The sequence below is a fragment of the Microchirus variegatus genome, assembly GCF_963457635.1.
Source record: "Microchirus variegatus genome assembly, chromosome: 7".
NCBI classification, from domain to species: Eukaryota; Metazoa; Chordata; class Actinopteri; order Pleuronectiformes; family Soleidae; genus Microchirus; species Microchirus variegatus.
Genome location: NC_139808.1, coordinates 24394362 through 24414159, shown reverse-complemented (window position 1 = coordinate 24414159; position 19798 = coordinate 24394362). Strand labels below are relative to the sequence as shown.

General features: G+C 42.0%; 2 protein-coding genes across 2 annotated transcripts; both read left to right on the top strand.

The window, feature by feature from the left end:
- Nucleotides 1-6486: 6486 nt before the first annotated feature.
- cdkn1a (cyclin dependent kinase inhibitor 1A) lies at nt 6487-8789 on the top strand (the record flags this gene model as incomplete). Its single annotated transcript, XM_083891996.1, has 3 exons — nt 6487-6606; nt 8153-8609; nt 8704-8789. 3 exons carry the CDS (start codon nt 6487-6489, stop codon nt 8757-8759), a joined length of 633 nt encoding a protein of 210 aa, XP_083748122.1. The 3' UTR covers nt 8760-8789.
- A 1659-nt stretch (nt 8790-10448) lies between these two features.
- tmcc2 (transmembrane and coiled-coil domain family 2) lies at nt 10449-18425 on the top strand (the record flags this gene model as incomplete). The annotated part of the gene is made up of 6 exons (XM_083891995.1): nt 10449-10518; nt 12674-12810; nt 15047-15451; nt 15707-16320; nt 16554-16689; nt 18126-18425. 6 exons carry the CDS (start codon nt 10449-10451, stop codon nt 18423-18425), a joined length of 1662 nt encoding a protein of 553 aa, XP_083748121.1.
- Between the last annotated feature and the right edge of the window lie 1373 nt (nt 18426-19798).

Here is a 19798-nt window from a genome sequence, read left to right as displayed (position 1 = left end):
CGCAGAGATAATAAAGTGTCTGCTCAACTGTACAAATGTACAGGGTTGTTGTTGTTGTTGTTGTTGTTTTTGGGCTATACTCACACAGCTGCCTCTTATTCACATACAATATTTTGCTTACGACTTCATTAACTTTTGGTGCATTATATAGCAGCTGAATAACTGTGGACACACTCGGTGTAAAACAGCTTCTCTGTGGACAAAGCGGACTCACTGTGGTGTCAGATCACTCTTTGTACATTTGGTTGTTGTTCAGTGCTAGTATTTATCTGTGAGTGATTATTTTGTGTGTTTTTTTTGTTTGTTTTTAAATAATGCTTGTTTTTGTTTTTTAATGTATTATTATAACTTATGCATTGGCTCCTCCAACTTCCTGAGGGTTAGAATTGGTCTGCATCCTTGATTTTAAATTTTTTGTATTAGCATTAGCATGCGCAAATGTATTACATACATTTAGATTTACATTTACATTAATTTATATACATAGCATTAGCATGCTACTACTTTGCAGCTAACCTGGTGGACCTGTTTCCCAAGATAAGCTGGCGAGGCTACGGTTAGCATTAACATAGGGCTAACATAATAGCGTCTTATGTTACGTATGGGCTAACATAATAGCCTCTTATGTTAGCCCTGCGTAGCTAGATGTTGTGTCCACTGGCGTGGCTGACAGTCACAAAACAGCCTGCTACACTAATGCTAATTGAAAATGAAAACATTTGCGTTGTACCTAATGAGGTTGCGCAGTGTTTGTATTATGTTAGCCTTTACGTTCTTAATCATGCATTACCATAACTGAAAAATCTTCCACTATAGGAATACATACTTCCTACAGGCACTGCACCAGTTTCATATTAAACCACTAAAAGGAGTCACTATATGTAACAATATACACACGTTTACTTCTTTACTTCAGGAAGATTGACTTTAATTTGCAGATTTATTTATTATTTTCAACTTGTTCTTTTTTAAAAATGAAAACGGAGTAATAGCCTTGTAGCCTGCGATACTTTATAATAATCTGATACGATAATCTCTTTGTGTCATCATGACTCTAATAATCTCGATTCATAAAACGTGTTGTGTGAAAACACTGACACAGATCTAACTCCACTTTGTCCTACACATCAGTGTGTGTGTGTGTGTGTGTGTGTGTGTGTGTGTGTGTTCTTGTACTTGCGGCATACTGAGGACCAATGAGGGTTTTTAACCAACAAAGTGTGGTCATTTTTACGAAGTGAGGACATTTTGGCCGGTCCTCACTATGTTTTCATTGAAATTTGCTATAACATGCTATACTCAATTTGTAAAAAAAAAAAATAATAATAATTTTGGACGACATAGTATAGTACGGAAGCGTATTGCATTCAAAAAAAATCCTGTTTTTCTCACTAATTAATTTTCGGTTTGATTTTTTGAATAATCTTTTTTCTGTTTTTCTGACTAATATTTTTTTCCCCTGTTTTTCTGTCTAATTATTTTCCTGTTTCCCAAATTTTTTTTTCGTGCAAATCTTTTTTCCCTGTTTTTCAGAGTAATTTTTTTTCTGAATTATCGAGAACTCTCGCGAGAACCTCCAACCTGCAAGTGACTCCCATACACCCATGGATATACATCCATGCATACACATATGGTGACTCCTTCCCGCACATACATGCCTCATAAATGATCTACCTTAGCGGGTCAATTAAAACAACCGCAAAGTCCTCAGGTGCCTGCATAAAGTCGACAAACTGATAATACCATCTATGTGACTTAAAGACAGGACTATCTCCCAGTGTCTTAAACCCAGATCAAAGTAAAACTTGATTAAACTAAACAAGCCATCCATGTTGTTATAAATCGAACTCTCAATAAAGGAGTGAATGTGTTTATTATTTCAAATGCTCTCTAAACTCAGAAAAAAATTACTCCGTAAAACAGGGGAAAAAAATTACTCCGTAAAACAGGGGAAAAAAATTACTCCGAAAAACAGGAAAATAATTAGACAGAAAAACAGGGGAAAAAATATTAGTCAGAAAAACAGAAAAAATATTATTCAAAAAATCAAACCGAAAATTAATTAGTGAGAAAAACAGGATTTTTTTTTTTTTCAAGTGAATGCAATACGCTTCCGTAGTATAGTACGACGTTTGTTGTCAAATTTTGGGTCATTTTTTTTCCTTCAAATTTTGGACAACATAGTATAGTATGAGTTTTTTGTCAAATTTTGGACCAAAAATTTTTTGTCAAAGATTTTTTCAAATTTTGGACGACATAGTATAGTATGACGTTTTTGTCAAATTTTGGAGCAAAAATTTGGGGTCAAATTTTTTTTTTCTAATTTTGAACGACATAGTATAGTATGACGTTTTTGTCAAATTTTGGACCAAAAATTTTGGACCAAAATTCAAATGTTTTTAAAAAATTTGGTTGACATAGTATAGTATTCAAAAATCAAAAACAATTTCCAGCCCTTTCTGCTCTGGGGCTCCACCTGCAGACATTTTATGGTACTGCAACCAGTAGTTTTTTGTAGATGTCGTTCATGAAGTAGATATTTGTAATTGTGTTGATTTATAAAGTGGAAATGCTGGTCCTCAGTATGCAGCAAGTACAAGAATGTGTGTGTGTGTGTGTGTTGTTGTTGACATTGTTGCCATGCGCACTGAGCGGCAGGCAGAAAGAGGCGGGGCCAGTCCCGTGCTGGAATTTCCTCGCTCCCACCATAGACATATAAAAGTAGACGCCCCATTGGCTGCTGGGGCGCAAGAAATGCGGCCGCCATCTTGGACCGGTCGTTCTACTATTAGTTGAGCAGCAGAAGCAATATGATGCCAGAACATTGTGCAGCATATTCCTGCGTTAATAGACGGACGTTTGAAAACAGGGCTCGAGGGATTACTTTTTACAAGTAGGATTGAACATTACCCAGAACAGGTGATTAATTGAACCTAAAACTGATTTTGTCAGTTGTTTATTACTGTTCCATCCAGTGTCTCTGGTGTGGGCTGCAGTTAATGATTCAGCCTCCAGAGGCATCTGTTCTGTTAAGTAATATTGAGATTCCATAAAATTTAAAAGGAAAAGGGATCATTTGTAAAATCAAGATAATAGTGGAAAAACAATAAACACTGTGTTGTGATCTCCCCAAGTAAATATGAGAGTTTCTTTGTGTCTGTAGTGTGTTCAAATGCAGGGTGTATTTGGATTATTTTGGGAAAGTGTTCATTTCTCAGAGCCTGGTATTTGGTATCTCTCTCTGTATATGAATTATATATATTTACATTTTCTCTGATATATACCGTGTGTGTATGTATATATATATGTATGTATATATATATATATATATGTGTGTGTGTGTATGTATATATACATATATGTGTGTGTATATATATACATACACACACACACACACACATATATATACACATTTATATATGATTACTCTATGATTTCTATTGCTGTGTTTATATTTATAGTGTATATAGTGTTTGCAAAATACCTACATATCACATCTATCATATATCTGAATATTCTATTACTGTTAATCCCACTATGACTATTAAAATACGCCGAACCTTGTGTTCTGTATCACAGCTACATGTATGACGTTTGCAGCAAAAAAAAACCCAGCGTGAAAATAAGTTTTGAATTCAGAGTTACGATTGATAAAGTGCGCATTGAGCTGTCAAACAGATAGACAGAGTGGAGCGGGTGACCTGTCCAAGATGGCGGCCCCACAGCTCGTCAGCGGCAATAGGCAGTAGCGGTCGATGCGGCGTCTACTGTTACATGTCTATGGAGTGGAGCGGGTGACCTGTCCAAGATGGCGGCCCCACAGCTCGTCAGCGCCAATAGGCAGTAGCGGTCGATGCGGCGTCTACTGTTACATGTCTATGGAGTGGAGCGGGTGACCTGTCCAAGATGGCGGCCCCACGGCTCGTCAGCGCCAATAGGCAGTAGCGGTCGATGCGGCGTTTACTGTTACATGTCTATGGCTCCCACAACCACGACGACAGAGTCGACTGTCACGTGCGCTCCTGCGTTTGCCGGGCGAAATACACGTGCGAGAGCCGGTTGACTCCGCCCCCTCCCCTGTGGCCCCGCCCACCGGAGGAGATGAAAACTACCCTCGTGCTCATGCTGGGAAGGAAGTAGACTTGGACTGAGCAACGGAATGACCAACATTATACAGTTGTTTTTTTTGTTTATGTCTCAGCTGTTTGTGACACTTCATATTTAAACGTATATCCAGCAGCATCTTTTCACAAAGTTTGAAATCTGGAGAGTTTGACCTGTTTTGAACTGAAGTCAGCAGATAATGTAAGTACAATTAAGAGTGAAGTGTGTATTTTTGTCTGGTTTTAACACAGGTTATGTCAACAAGTGTACTTGTTGTATTATACTATATATATATATACTTATTGTATAAGTTTGTTTTTCACTTCTGAATACGACTACTACTACTACTGCTACTTATACTACTACTACTACTGCTTCTACTACAACTATAACTGCTACTACTACAACTACTACTAATACTACTACAACTATTACTGCTACTACTACAACTACTACAACTATTACTGCTTTTACTACTACTACTATTAATGCTACTATACTACTTATACTGTTTCTACTACAACTCCTACTACTGCTGCTACTACCACTACGACTATTACTGCTTCTACTACAACTATTATTGCTACTACTACAACTACTACTAATACTACTACAACTACTACTGCTTCTACTACCACTACTATTACTGCTACTACTACTACTACTAATACTGTTTCTACTACAACTCCTACTACTGCTGCTACTACAACTACTACTATTACTGCTATTACTACTACTACTATAAATGCTACTATTACTACTACTAATACTGTTTCTACTACAACTCCTACTACTGCTGCTACTACCACTACGACTATTACTGCTTCTACTACAACTATTACTGCTACTACTACAACTACTACTAATACTACTACAACTACTACTGCTTCTACTACCACTACTATTACTGCTACTATTACTACTACTAATACTGTTTCTACTACAACTCCTACTACTGCTGCCACTACCACTAGTAACATATGATGTTAATGTAGTTTGTTTTTAAGATTCTGTAAAGTAAACGGGCGGAGACTTTACATTCCTTCTTGTGTCTGAAAGGTCGCATGTACAGAAGCAACGGGTGAAAGTAACATTGACTGATGCTGCCAAAAATGCTCCAAAAATGTTAAATAAGTAATTTAACATTTTAGAGCACTTTGTGGCAACGGAAGAAAAAAATACTTTGAATGTTGTAACATTGAAACATTTTTTTATTATTGCTTTAAACCAGCATAAGTCCTTTCCATACATATTATCAAATATTAGTGACTATTTGAAATGTATGTATTTGATAAGTTATGTAAATGTTAAATTAAGTAATTGGAGCACTTTTTGGCAACGGAAGAAAACATACTTTGGATGTTGTAATGTTACATATTTGTTTTAAGTAAATATTCCTAAGTGAAAAACAATCATCTTAAATTGGATTATTGTAGATTATTGCTGGATTTAAGATTTCAGAATGACAGCGTGTCCTTTTGTGTGAGAGGGGAATCTCCCTGGGTTCCAGTGACGTTCAGTCTTTGGCGTTTGGTACCGGTTTTGAATGAATGAGCTGCCGATCCTGGAAAAAAAAAGAGCATTTCATTTCATGACCTCAGTATTGGCAGCTCTCACTGGGCCAAGTCACGTCATGCACATGAGTTATTTGTTGAGCTCTCCTCCCATACTCCTAGTCATGGTGATGTCGTGCATAACTTGGGTTTCTGTCTATTGTTTCATGAGAATCCTGGCCAGCCCTTCCTTATATAACTCATTCTGTCCAGACACAGCTTGATTCCTTTGTGTAGTTAGCATAGAAAAGTGTCCTGTCACTGTAATTAACCCTTAGATGTGCCTTAAAAAAAGTTAAAACATTTTATATTATTGGTTTAAACCAGCATAAGTCCTTTCCATACATATCAAATAATAATGCATTTAAAAAAAATGTAACCCTTAAATTACCCTGATTTTATGCTCTAAAAAACACAACTTATTAATTATCTTCAATATACTTTTGATTTTTTCTGGTGTGAAGGATTAGCAGAAACATTTGTTTATATACATTTTTTTTGTTTCATAAAATACATAAGCAACATAAGGTGTTTTATTAGTTTTTTTTTTTTTTTATATTCTTAAACCAACATCAGTACTTGTCATACATGTAGAATATGGATTTTTTAAAAAAGTTTTTGTTATGAGGCATCAAAAATTGTGATTTGTATGGGTTTCAATTAGGATATTTTGTGTGTAGGTGTGTTAGTGTGATTATTTTTTATTTCACGTTGTTTACAAAAGACTAAAACACTCTATTTATTTATTTTATTTTATTAAAAAAAATGTTAAGAACACATGCAGTGATCATGAGACTCATGGTGAATCAGTCGCCCATATAGTGCTAAGATGGTCCACTACTGCAGCCCAGTGGTGGCTCTGTGTAACTACAGTGACTTGCTCACAGCCGTGGACTTGTCCTTACATGTCTGGCTCAGATTATGTCGGGGCATGTACCACAGTGAGCCAGTGAGTCAGTGAAGAGTCTGCGTATAAAAAGCCTCCAGAGTGACAGCAGAGTCAGTTAGATGCTCTGCTGTTCATCGAGGAGACAGAAACATGGTAAGACCGACCTCTACTCTAACAATATTATGTTTGTTTTTGGGGATTTTAAATCACTGTGGCGATCACTGTACTCTGCATCTTCTTTTATACAAGATTAGAGGTTTCAGAGTCAGAACTGAAATTATTTATCAAGTTGTCAACCGACAACATTCAGATTCTTGAAGTTGTCATTTAAAGGTCCAGTGTGTAACTTTATAATATATGTTTGTATATGGTTGTAATGATTCAAACAAATATGGATTGGTTTTTGTAGCTTTATTATTTATATGTCGTCTTTTCTACGCAAACAAATAAGGAATTTTTTTGTTTGTTTGGTGTGGTTCCGTGACTAACTTAAGAAAGGGAGGGGTGCACTCAGGACGATCTGCAAACACAACATTCGATGTCACTAATTCTTAGTGGACTTCGCATTGTGTTATTACAAGTCGCAAAAAAATACCAAACCTATTTACAAACCTATTATTTAATATTATTGTTATTAGAGTGCCTGCTCTGCGATTAGCATTGCTAAGCTAGCATCTATTATAATTCTACGGGCTTCTTCTTCTTCTGATTATTACGCGTCTTCCGTTTAAGGTGTGGCTCATAACTCGTCACGCAGTTTTTGAGGAAAAACCCAAACATCCGATATCAAAACATTTTTTTAGAAGAATTTCCACATACACATGAATGGGAAACTGTCAAAAATACAGCCCACTTTTGGAGCCACACAGTGTCGTAATACTGTAAAGCAGAGACTTGGTTGGAACTTTAAATGGGTCACAAGTCTATGGACTTTACTCACCTAAATTCAAATGTCGCTAACTGTTACGGTTTTAAACAATCGCAGTTTAAGTTTCATACTTTTTTTTTTTTTTTTTGGGACGTTTTCAGATTTTATAATGAGCGTGTACACTCTTTGGTAACACTAATGGTTCCAGTAAGAACCATTTTGATCCAGAGAACCCTTTAAAACCCTTTTCCCGAATAAAGGATTTTAAAAGGGTTCTTTCTTGGTGGAACCCTCCAAAGGGGTTCCAGGAGGTTCTACCTGGAGCCAAAAAGGGTTCTCCTATGAGGACAAGCTGAAGAACCTTATATGGTTCTACTTAGCACTTTTATTTCTAAGAGTTTATTGCGTGGCTAGAGTGGCACTGAGGTGCCTAAAAATAATACCAAAAATCTCTCAGCAAACTCTTTTCCTACCGAGAATTTCCAACCAACACAGACAATTTTTTACATAAAAACATTGCTGTGGTTGTTTAACTAAATAACTTAAATAACCCTAACCCTAAATCTCATTGACTACCACGTTAAAACTCTTTACTTTACACTTTAAAAAATAAAGATGAGGCTGATTTTAAAGCTGTAAAGTGACAATAACAGTTGCTTACTTTTGGGTACCCCCTACTGGTGAGGAGATGTCCTGCAGCCAAACTAACAGTCTATATGTCCTCTCTGTGTCCTTCAGTGTCGAATGATGGAGATTAACGTGAGGATCCTGCGCAGACTGGGCAACGGCCCCACGCGGCGAAGCCTGTTCGGCCCGGTCGACAGAGAGCAGCTGCGGGCCGAGTACCAGGCCGCCCTGCGCTCAGACCTGGAGGAGGCATCGCGTCGCTGGGGCTTTGACTTTGTCTCCGATAAGCCGCTGGAGAGCAGCGATTTTCAATGGGAGTGCGTCACGGGTACCAAGGTGCCACTGCTCTACCAGTCCAACAAACAGGGTCTGGACCAGAGAGGAGGCCACATGTTGGGAGAGGCGACAGAGGCGAGCGCCAGTGGAGGAAGCATGGAGTCGCCGTCATGTGACAAGGAGAACATCGCACTTACACCGGAGAGGTGTTTACTCAACCTGAAGACCTTGGAGATCACGCCTGAGAGACAAGAGAATAGAGGGTTGAAGAGGAAGCAGACAAATATTACAGGTACATTTTTTTGTTAAGATGAGGATGAGTGTAAATGTGCACACCTGCGATCGTTTTTTGCATCGGCTAAATTTCCCGTTCTCTGTCCCAACAGATTTCTATCAGGCTAAAAGAAGAGTCGTAGGGACGCCGCGCAAGTCTGGAGAGTGAAAGCTGGCGCAGTTTACGGTAGAAGAAAAAAAGGTGCCAATATTCTAAGAGACAGAACACTCAGGAAAAAGCCTGGACTCAGTCGCTCACCCAGTGAATCACCTGAAAAACAGAAAGGACCTCAGCTGCACACATGATTGATTTGGGGGGGCGGGGGTGGGTGGTTGGGTGTTTTTTGCCCAAAGTAAGGGGTCCTTTGAATAGAGATTAACGGTAATCTCATGAATCAGCGGATAAAGTGTGGACTGCATCTTCCTACTGTACATTCCACAGTGCTGTAAAACCAGTCCCTAAAGGTTACCTCAGTGACGGGCGTGATGATGAACAACCGTAACAACTGGACTCGACTTGAAAAAGAGATGAGTTGATATTGATCGACATCATTCTGAGTCATCACAAAGTAAAGGAGTGTCTGACAAAACTGGTAGAGAGTGTAAGAATGAGGCCTCGCAGCTCCTCTGTTCAAATCCACTATTGTTGTTTTTTTTCTACATCGTTATTTCTTTAATGTGCATCATACGACGACGGAGTATTAGGGCCAAACTGAAGAAATAGCTTTTTTAATCTTTCGAGCGTAAAGTCGCAATGTTACGAGAATAAAGCCGTATTGTACGGGAATAAAGCTGTAGTTTTTACAGTTGTAATTTTAAAAAAATAAGGTTGTAATTTTATGACAATGAAGTCATAATATTACGACTTCGTTGTCATAAAATTACAACCTTATTTTCGTAAAATTACAACTTTAATTTTTGTAAAAAATTGCAACTGTTTACAACTTTATTTTCGTAAAATTACTACTTTTTCTCTCAATATTACGACTTTGTTCTCCTAAAAGTACAACTTTATTTTCGTAAAATTACTACCTTATTTTTGTAAACTTACAACTGTTTTAATGTTACGACTTAATTCTTGTAATATTACGACTTTAATACTTTTTCTCTCAATAGTACCACTTAATTTTTAAAATCCCTACTTTATTCTCCTAAAATTATGACTTAATTTTCGTAAAATTACGACTTTAACGTGACATTTTGACTTTTTTCTCCTAATATTACTACATTATTCCTCGAAAGATTCACTGTTTTTTTGTTTTAATACTCCGTCGTCGTATCATGAGGACATTTTTTTTGTCTTTCAAGCACTTCATGTGTAAAACTGTATCATACTTTATATATTTAGCGACACAATCATGTTGATTTTTTTTCTCTTCTATCATGAACTCTTTTGTAAACTGCTCAAAGAGCTCTGATGTCCCACACACACATGACATAAGTGTCATGGTGTCGTCTTCACCCTGAAAGCAGATCTCTACGATTGCCACATCCAGACTTCCACATAATGTCGGGTTAGAGTGTAGCATCAGCAGCTTTGCTCCAGTTAGCTTCATTTAGATATAGATATATAGATATAGATATATAAACAATGCAGCACCGTTAAGAAGCATAATCCTAATGAAACACTGCAGTATTGCACAAACATCCATCCATAAAAACAGTGTCAAATGCCTTTTTATGGCCGTTAGTTTTGATAATTGAAGCTCATTTTTTGACTAAGCTGAAACCTGATGCTTTATTCTTTCTTATTTTGGACACACAGTGCAATTTAACAGATTATCTGCCTCCAAAACACAAAAAAGTATCTTTGTACAGTACATTTGTATTTATGTTGCTGTTGGTAAATCTTGCTGCTATGGATAATCTGAACGGGTGTCAGAACAAGGTCAACCGGGATGATAATCCTTTACTGACGGCTTTGAAAGGTTTGCTACAGTTTAAAAAGAACAAAAAAAAACAAAAAAACAATGAAAGCACTTCTGTTTATAGACATTCGTGCACAGGTCTTACATATTGTTTTTACGTTAAAAAGCTACAAATGAGAAGATCTGTCCTTATTTATTGTGAGATACTTTGTATCCAGTTAATTACATTTTTTTGTTGTAATTTTTACGAGAGTTTCAAATTCAAATAAAATGTTGAAAGCAGTTTTCCTGTGAGTGTCTTCACTGCTTTGACCTTCTCCTGTGTGTGTGTGTGTGGATACAAATAAATGTTGATGAGGAGGACAGGTGAATAATGATGTGGACAGGTGAATGATGATGAAGACAGGTGAATGAAGAGGACAGGTGAATGATGATGACGACAGGTGAATGAAGAGGACAGGTGAACCTTGAGGACAGATGAATGATGAGGACAGGTGAATAAATGAGGAGGACAGGTGAATGATGAGGACAGGTGAACGATGAGGACAGGTGAATAAATGAGGAGGACAGGTGATGAAGAAGACAGGTTAATGAAGAGGACAGGCGAATGTTGAGGTGAATGAAGAGGACAGGTGAATGAAGAAGAAGACAGGTGAATGAAGATGAGGACAGGTGACTGACAAGGACAGGTGAATGAAGAGGACAAGGTGAATGATGAAGACAGGTGAATGATAAGGACAGGTGAATGAATGAGGAGGACAGGTGAATGAAGAAGACAGGTTAATGAAGAGGACAGATGAACAAATGAGGAGGACAGGTGAATAAATGAGGAGAACAGGTGAATGATGAGGACAGGTTAATGAAGATGAGGACAGGTGAATGAAGAGGACAGGTTAATGAAGATGAGGACAGGTGAATGAAGAGGACAAGTAAATGTTGAGGTGAATTAAGAGGACAGGTGAATGATGAGGACAGGTGAATGACAAGGACAGGTGAATGACAAGGACAGGTGAATGTTGATGACGACAGGTGAATGAAGAGGACAGGTGAATGATGAGGACAGGTGAATTAAGATGAGGACAGGTGAATGAAGAGGACAGGTGAATGTTGAGGTGAATGAAGAGGACAGGTGAATGATGAGGACAGGTGAATGTTGAGGTGAATGAAGAGGACAGGTGAATGATGAGGACAGGTGAATGTTGAGGTGAATGATGATGAGGACAGGTGAATGATGATGACATGTGAATGATGATGACATGTGAATGATGAAGACAGGTGAATGAAGAAGACAGGTTAATGAAGAGGACAGGTGAATGAATGAGGAGAAGAGGTGAATGATGAGGACAGGTGAATGAATGACAAGGACAGGTGAATGTTGAGGTGAATGAATAGGACAGGTGAATTTGCCTTTAATTTAAAAACAATTCATGTGAGATTTGTGTTCCCTTGTCCTTTTTCGCACGACAAGAAAGAATCCCAACCTTTTTTTTTTTTTTTAAAAAGTAACTAAGTAACTTACTCCAACAAAAAAAGCTATATTTTTACTTTAACCAGTAAATTTTTAGACCAGTACTTTAACTTAAGTAGAGTATTTCAGTCCTCTTTCCACCTCTGGTTTCCCTAAACTATAATAACCTTGTAACCACACGACTGCTGAAGCACAACAGAACACACACAGTGTGTTTGTATAACACACCTCCCCCTCCCTCCCTCCCTCAGCCTCAGCACCTGTACGCCTGCGCTAAGCTCTCCCCTCCCCCCGCCCTTTTCCCCCTCCATCATCTGTCCCTCGTCCATTGTGATGCAAAGACGTACGTACGGCGTTTCCACTGGAAGAGAGAAACAGAGGGAGGTGGAGGGAGGGAGCAGATGAAGAGAGAGAGAGAGAGGGAGATCACAGCATCAGAGAGCAGAGGCAGAGCAGAAGCTGCAGATATCCATGCCATTAACGATGGAGCGCTAGGCTACAGAGAGCTAACCGTCAGCCACACAACGGCTGAGGGGGGCGCAGATATTTGAAGGGGGGGGGGGGCTCCTCCTCAGTGAGCACAGGAGGAGGAGGAGGAGGAGGAGGATGGGCCTCGGACACAGACTTGCACTGGCGGTGCAAAAATTGGATTAAAGCAGTATGGTAACGTTTCTAATTTAATCTATGGCTGTGCTGCGTGTGTCTCGTCCTCGTGTGTTCACATCCACGCTTGTTGACGTCCGCCAGCGTGTCTCTCTGTCCTGGCCGGCACGACCACGTCCTCCATAGACATCTGCCATCTCCACCCTCATCATCATCACCACCATCATCATCCTCCAGGAGCTCGAATCCATCGCAGGACGTCGACCTGCTTGCTTTTTCGTGTGCGCAAAGACACCTTTAGACGTGAGCATCAGCGCAGCTGTGTTGTGTCGCTTATGTTGTTGTTTTCACTCCCTCACAGCATCATCATCATCATCATCATCATCACCTCCATCCACCCCCCCCCTCCTCCTCCTCATACAAGCCGTCGCTTAGCACAATCTGTAACCTACACTGTGTCTGAAGCACACACTGCTGCTGCTGCTTATTCACAGGCAGCTTGTGCTCATTTCCCACGATAAAGCGAATAAAAATAACAACAAAATCCCGTATCCAGAGGAAATGAGGGCAGCGGCGACGTTTCGGTGTCATGTGTCCGTGTCTGAGCTGGTGTTTTTCAGGCTCTGATTACAGTGTTTTGACGTCAGGCAGAGGCTCAGTGACAATCTCTGCCATCTGCTGAGCGACACACGTCAACTGATACGCTTATATGGAGCAGATTCACCCTCGCTGTTATTAGGACTATCATAGATGACACCATGTGCTGCTCTGTCATGATTTAAACTCTCGAAACCTCACAAACACCGACTGTGCTTTCGGGAGGAAAGTTGTTCTAAAGTGGCCCGTTTGCAGAGAAACACGACAGGAAGCTGTGTAATTACGTGTTATCTGATTAATGCATGCTGACCTTCCTGTGTCCTGTGTGTCCCAACGAATCAATCAAATCTGAGGAGGTTGAAAGTAGCTCATCGCAGTTGTTCTCATATCGTCGATTTGCGTTCTCAGCGTCCGAGGGTTTTGGTTTGGTCACATTTGTTGATTTTGAAATCAATTTCCGGGAAACAAGTGCTCGTATTAAAGTTAAAGTTTTGGTTTTGGTCATTTGTTGCTAGATTAGGATTAAGAATGAACTCTTTCACTTCATACAGTCAGTCATACCCTACCGTTCAAAAGTTTGGGCTCACCCATACAATTTTTGTTGTGTTTTCCATTAAAAGTCACACTTTTATTCATCAAAAGAGTTGCAAAATGAATAGAAATTCTAGTCAAGACATTGACAAGATTAGAAATAATGATTTTTATTCCAGATAATAATGTTGCCCTTTGGTCAAAGAACCAGCAAAACTGTTTTCAGCTGTGCTAACATCATTGCACAAGGGTTTTCTCATCATCCAATAGCCTTCTAACGCCATTAGCAAACACATTGTACCATTAGAACACTGGAAATGGGCCTCTATACACCTATGTACATATTCCATTAAAAACCAGACATTTTCAGCAAGAATTGTCGTTTATCACATTAACAATGTATAGAGTGTATTTCTGATTCATTTAATGTTATATTCATTGAAAAAGGGTCTTTTCGTTCAAAAATAAGGACATTTCTAAGTGAGTCCACACCTTTGAACGGTAGTGTATGTTCATGCAAACAACTGTTTACTGTATTTTTCTTGTAATTCCTTCTAAATAACTAAGATTCCATCAGCAAACGATTGGTAAAAGCAAAAGCACAAACTACCAAGGTCGCTAAAGGCCACATTATACTTCTCTGGCTGCGTAATGCGTTATCCGACTGCGTAACCACGGAGACCCCTCGAGCCTACGCACTGCAATTTCCCGCCCGATCGGTAGGGGTCGCTACGCAAGAGAAAGACGACTGTTGTTGTTGAAACAGTGGACGTTTCCCACTTTTCTGTGTCCCGGAACGCAGTTTTAAGATGATTTGAGGTGAGAAATTGGCCATTTAGAGTCTAAACATGTGGTTTGTCTATTAAGATATGACGTTTTCATAGTTTGGCAGCGACGTTGTCGGCGGTAATCAGCTCCGCCTCTGTGGACACTCAGTGCGCACTGTGAGCCGGCACAGAGCAGCGTTAGCTCGGCCTGTCCTGAGGACCAATCGCACGAGTGACGGACACCCGTGCAGTCGGAGACGACGGAGAGGCTCTTCGACAGGCTCTCCGTTGACACAGAGGGCTCTGCGTAACCTACGTACTTTACGCAGGAGTATAAATTGGGCTTAATTCGCCCACAGTATCCCTGCTCAAGATCAGTGTCCACATGTCCAACATCCCCAGAAAACGTGTTACGCTGCTCACAAAAACACAAACACATGGGCCCAAACCATCTTAGCAAAGCTAATAAGCTGCATATCCTCTGGTAACGATGGCCAAACAGCGAGAGCCATCTTTGTGTTTCCACAAACAGGCTTTTTGAGCACATCAGTGTTAAGAGTCGATGATCTGGAGTGGTTGGAGTGCCTCATTGTGTCCTCCTGCCCTGTTGTCCCCCCTGCAGCTGGACAAGAGTGAGGTGGCAACACTAGGCCTACCCTCCACCACCAGCCATGGAGGCTCCGACGGTAACATCAGTGCGGACGGAGCGGCTGCGGCCGCCACCACGTCCACTGTCACGGCCGGCGGCGCCGAGGGCCCAGTGGCTGCCGAGCCGCAGCGCACCCGCGCCGCTCTGGAGCACCTGCAGCAGAAGGTCCTGAAGGTCACCGAGCAGATCCGCGTGGAGCAGGAGGCCCGCGACGACAACGTGGCCGAGTACCTGAAGTTGGCCCACAACGCCGACAAGCAGCAGGCCTCCAGGATCAAGCAGGTGTTCGAGAAGAAGAACCAGAAGTCGGCGCAGACCATCGCACACTTGCACAAGAAACTCGAGCACTACCACAAGAAGCTAAAGGAGATTGAGCAAGTGAGTGTCTCGCCGCTCTCTCTCTGAATCATTATGACTGACACAAACAAGTGCTCTACATTTGAGAGGACAGTTGTGTCTAAATACAGACCGATGGTCCTCACACTTATTGAATCCGATGCATCATCCTGTGTCTCACTTGACTCTCTGCAGGGCCTGTCCTCCTCTGTCCCTTAAACCTAATTACCTCTTTCTCCCGCCTTTGAGATCCTCCACTTCTCTTGCTTTCCTCATTTCTCTTCCCCCTCTCTACAGAATGGACCGGCCCGACAGCCGAAGGACGTCCTGCGGGACATGCAGCAGGGACTGAAGGACGTGGGCGCCAACGTTCGCGCGGGAATAAGCGGTTTCGGAGGTGGTGTCGTCGAGGGCGTCAAAGGCGGCGTGACTGCGTTCACTCACACGGCCGTGGTGTCCAAGCCGAGAGAGTTTGCCAGTCTGATCAGGAACAAGTTCGGCAGCGCAGATAACATTGCTCACCTGAAGGACTCGCTTGAGGACGGAGTCGGGGGCCACTCTGAGGAAACCCCCACACCCCGGGCGCTCAGCGGGAGTGCCACTCTGGTCTCCAGCCCCAAGTACGGCAGCGACGACGAGTGCTCCAGCGCCACGTCCGGCTCGGGACCGTGCAGTAATTCTGGTGGAGCCGGGGGAGGAGGAGGTTTGTTAGGTCCCACCATGGGGAGTCCAAGACTGGATGGGCACCACCACCATCATCACATGCACAGCTCCTGGGACACACTCCTGGAGGGCCTGCATGAGATCAAGGCCAGCCAGGCTCACATGGAGGACGCCATCGACGACATGAAGGGCCAGCTGCAGAGCGACTACTCCTACATGACGCAGTGTCTGCAAGAAGAGCGATACAGGTAGACTTTGAGCAGTGACGCACAACACAACACACAGGTGCACGGATGTTTGGAGGGACTTTGAGGGACACAAACACATCTGAAGAAAGGGGATTGGATTGTTTGACTGTTTTTCCAGGATCTCCAACCCTACCATAGACTATGGAAGTCTTCCATACTAAGATACTTATATAAAAAGGTACATTAATTGCAGGTTTGTAATGTTTCATCGTGTGTTTTGTTCGTATACTCAGGTACGAGCGTCTTGAAGAGCAGCTGAATGACTTAACAGAGCTGCACCAGAATGAGATGACCAACCTGAAACAGGAGCTCGCCAGCATGGAGGAAAAAGTGGCTTATCAGTCGTACGAGAGAGCGAGAGACATTCAGGTAAAAACATTCAGTCGAGTTTTAGATCAACAACAAGACACACACACACAGGGAGAGACACACACACACACAGGGAGACACACACACACACACACAGGGAGAGGCACACCCACGAAGAGAGACACACACAGGGAGAGAGACACACACATGAAGAGAGACACACACACAGGGAGAGAGACACACACACACACACACACACACACATACAGGGAGAGAGACACACACATGAAGAGAGACACACACATGGAGAGACACACACACACATGAAGAGAGACACACACATGGAGAGAGACACACACACACATGAAGAGAGACACACAGGGGGAGAGAGACACACACAGGGAGAGAGAGACAGACACATGGAGAGAGAGACACACACAGGGAGAGAGAGACAGACACATGGAGAGAGAGAGAGACACACAGGGAGAGACACACACACAGGGAGAGAGAGAGACCCACACACACATGGAGAGAGAGACACACACACACACAGGGAGAGAGACACACACATGGGGAGACACACAGAAACACACGAAGAAAGACACACAGGGAGAGAGCGAGAGAGAGAGAGAGACACACACAGGGAGAGAGCGAGCGAGAGAGACACACACAGGAAGAGAGACACACACACACACACATGGAGAGAGAGACACACACACACAGGGAGAGAGAGACACACACACACACAGGGAGAGAGAGACACACACAGGAAGAGAGAGACACACACACACAAGGAGAGACACACACACATATATAGGGAGCTAGAGACACATACACATGAAGCGAGAGACACACACACATATACAGGGAGAGAGACACACACATATACAGGGAGAGAGACACACACCAAGAGAGAGACACACACAGGGAGAGAGAGAGACACACACACACACACATGAAGAGAGAGACACACACACACACAGGGAGAGAGAGACACACATACATGGATAGAGACACACACACAGGAAGAGAGAGAGACACACACACACAAGGACAGACACACACACATATATAGGGAGCTAGAGACACACACACATGAAGAGAGAGACACACACACACATATAGGGAGCGAGAGACACACACACATACTGGGACACACACACATATACAGGGAGAGAGACACACACCAAGAGAGAGACACACAGGGAGAGAGAGAGAGACCCACACACGGAGAGACACACACACATGGAGAGAGAGACACACACACACATGGGGAGACACACACACACAGGGAGAGAGAGACACACACACAGGGAGAGAGAAACACACACACACACACACAGGGAGTTCAGTTATGCTTCTCATGAACAGAGAGACAAAGTGATAAATGCTGATAATCATTGGAAACAATCAGTAAATCTGAGTGAATGTCTCACGGTGTCCTCTCCCCCTCTCCCCCTCTCTCCCTCTCCCCCCCCCTCCCTCTCTGTGGACAGGAGGCCGTGGAGTCGTGTCTGACCCGCATCACAAAGCTGGAGCTGCAGCAGCAGCAGCAGCAGGTGGTCCAGCTGGAGGGCGTGGAGAACGCCAACGCCCGAGCTCTGCTGGGCAAACTCATCAACGTCATCCTGGCGCTCATGGCCGTGCTGCTGGTCTTCGTCTCCACTCTGGCCAACTTCATCACGCCGCTGATGAAGACGAGGGCCCGCGTGGCCACCACCGTCCTCCTCACACTGCTGCTCTTCGTCCTGTGGAAGCACTGGGACTTTGTGGAGCCGTGGCTGCTGCCCAGCTGAGCGTCAACACCAGGGAACACTGAAGGATTCAGAGATGGACATCTGGAGAAAGTGAAAAGCTGACTTTATGAACACGTGGGGGACAAAAAGACAAACAGACAAACATCTCGTCTCGTCCAAATCATCGGCCGTCGACGATCGCCGTCACCAAAAACTCTCTCTCGAAAGACAAATCTGTGGATCGTCTTTTACACAAAGAACTCACCGCGACTGTATAAAGCTGCTCATGTTTGCTGTAACCTTCACGTTGAAGCGACCGTGCAGACGTTTTTGAGAGGACGAATGTCTTTGTGCTCATGCATGTCCTCGTGTGTGCACCGAAATGCATGAAGCAACATCTCATTCATGACCAAAAAAACAAGTGAATATTCACACAGTAGAACTGCCATTTTAGTGTCAAACCACGGTTCATCTCACATCCTGGTTGTTTCGCTTTTATAGAAACTCGCTCTTTTCTTTCTGATGATGAAAATAAACAACAAAAACAACAACAACAAAAACACGATATCCACAAAACTTTCAGCACAATAATTCCACGATGTTAAAAAAAAACCTGTTGTGTTTCATAAGCACTAGTGTAGAACTGCTGCTACTTCACAGTGTCCAAACCTACCTGGCATGACGACTTGTATCAAAGTTTATATCCAGTTTGCAAAAAAAAATAATAATAATGATGATGATGATGATGATTGCTGTTTTATTAAACGATTTAAGAAATAAATGATTTCATATTTGAGGCAATGAGAATTCTGACATTTTGTCTGCATAACAACTTGGCACAGGTCAGGTCTAGCAAAAATGCGATATTAGCATAGGGCTCTGCACCGCGGCTCTATATCGCCCCCCTAAGGTGAAACGTGGATGGAGCAAGCCAAAGTCAAGTTTCACCGAATTTCAATTCGGCGATTTGCCCCCTCCGTAAATAACAAACTAGTTTGAGTGTACGTTTATCGTACCGACAATTTGTAAGTAGACACATCAAAGGCCAAAAGTTTTTGGAAAAAAGGTTTTGCGGATTCAAAAGGGCGTGGCCATGGCAACCATCGGAAATTCGTCGAATTTGACCGATGGCCTCGAAATGTGACACAAGACACCAAACACTTCTACGGACACAAACGTTACCTGTAACACGATGTTGCTGCAAAATTAGGTTGCACTGAACTTCAATTTGGCAATTTGCACGCTTCGTAAATAACCAACTAGTCTGAGCGTACGTTTATCGTACTGACAATTTGTAACTAGGCACATCAAAGGCAAAAAGTTATGGGAATGTTTTTTTGGATTCAAAACACGAAGTCGGGCCAAATTTAAGTTATACCGAATTTCAATTTGGCGATTTGCGCTCTTCATAAATAACAAACTAGTTTGAGTGT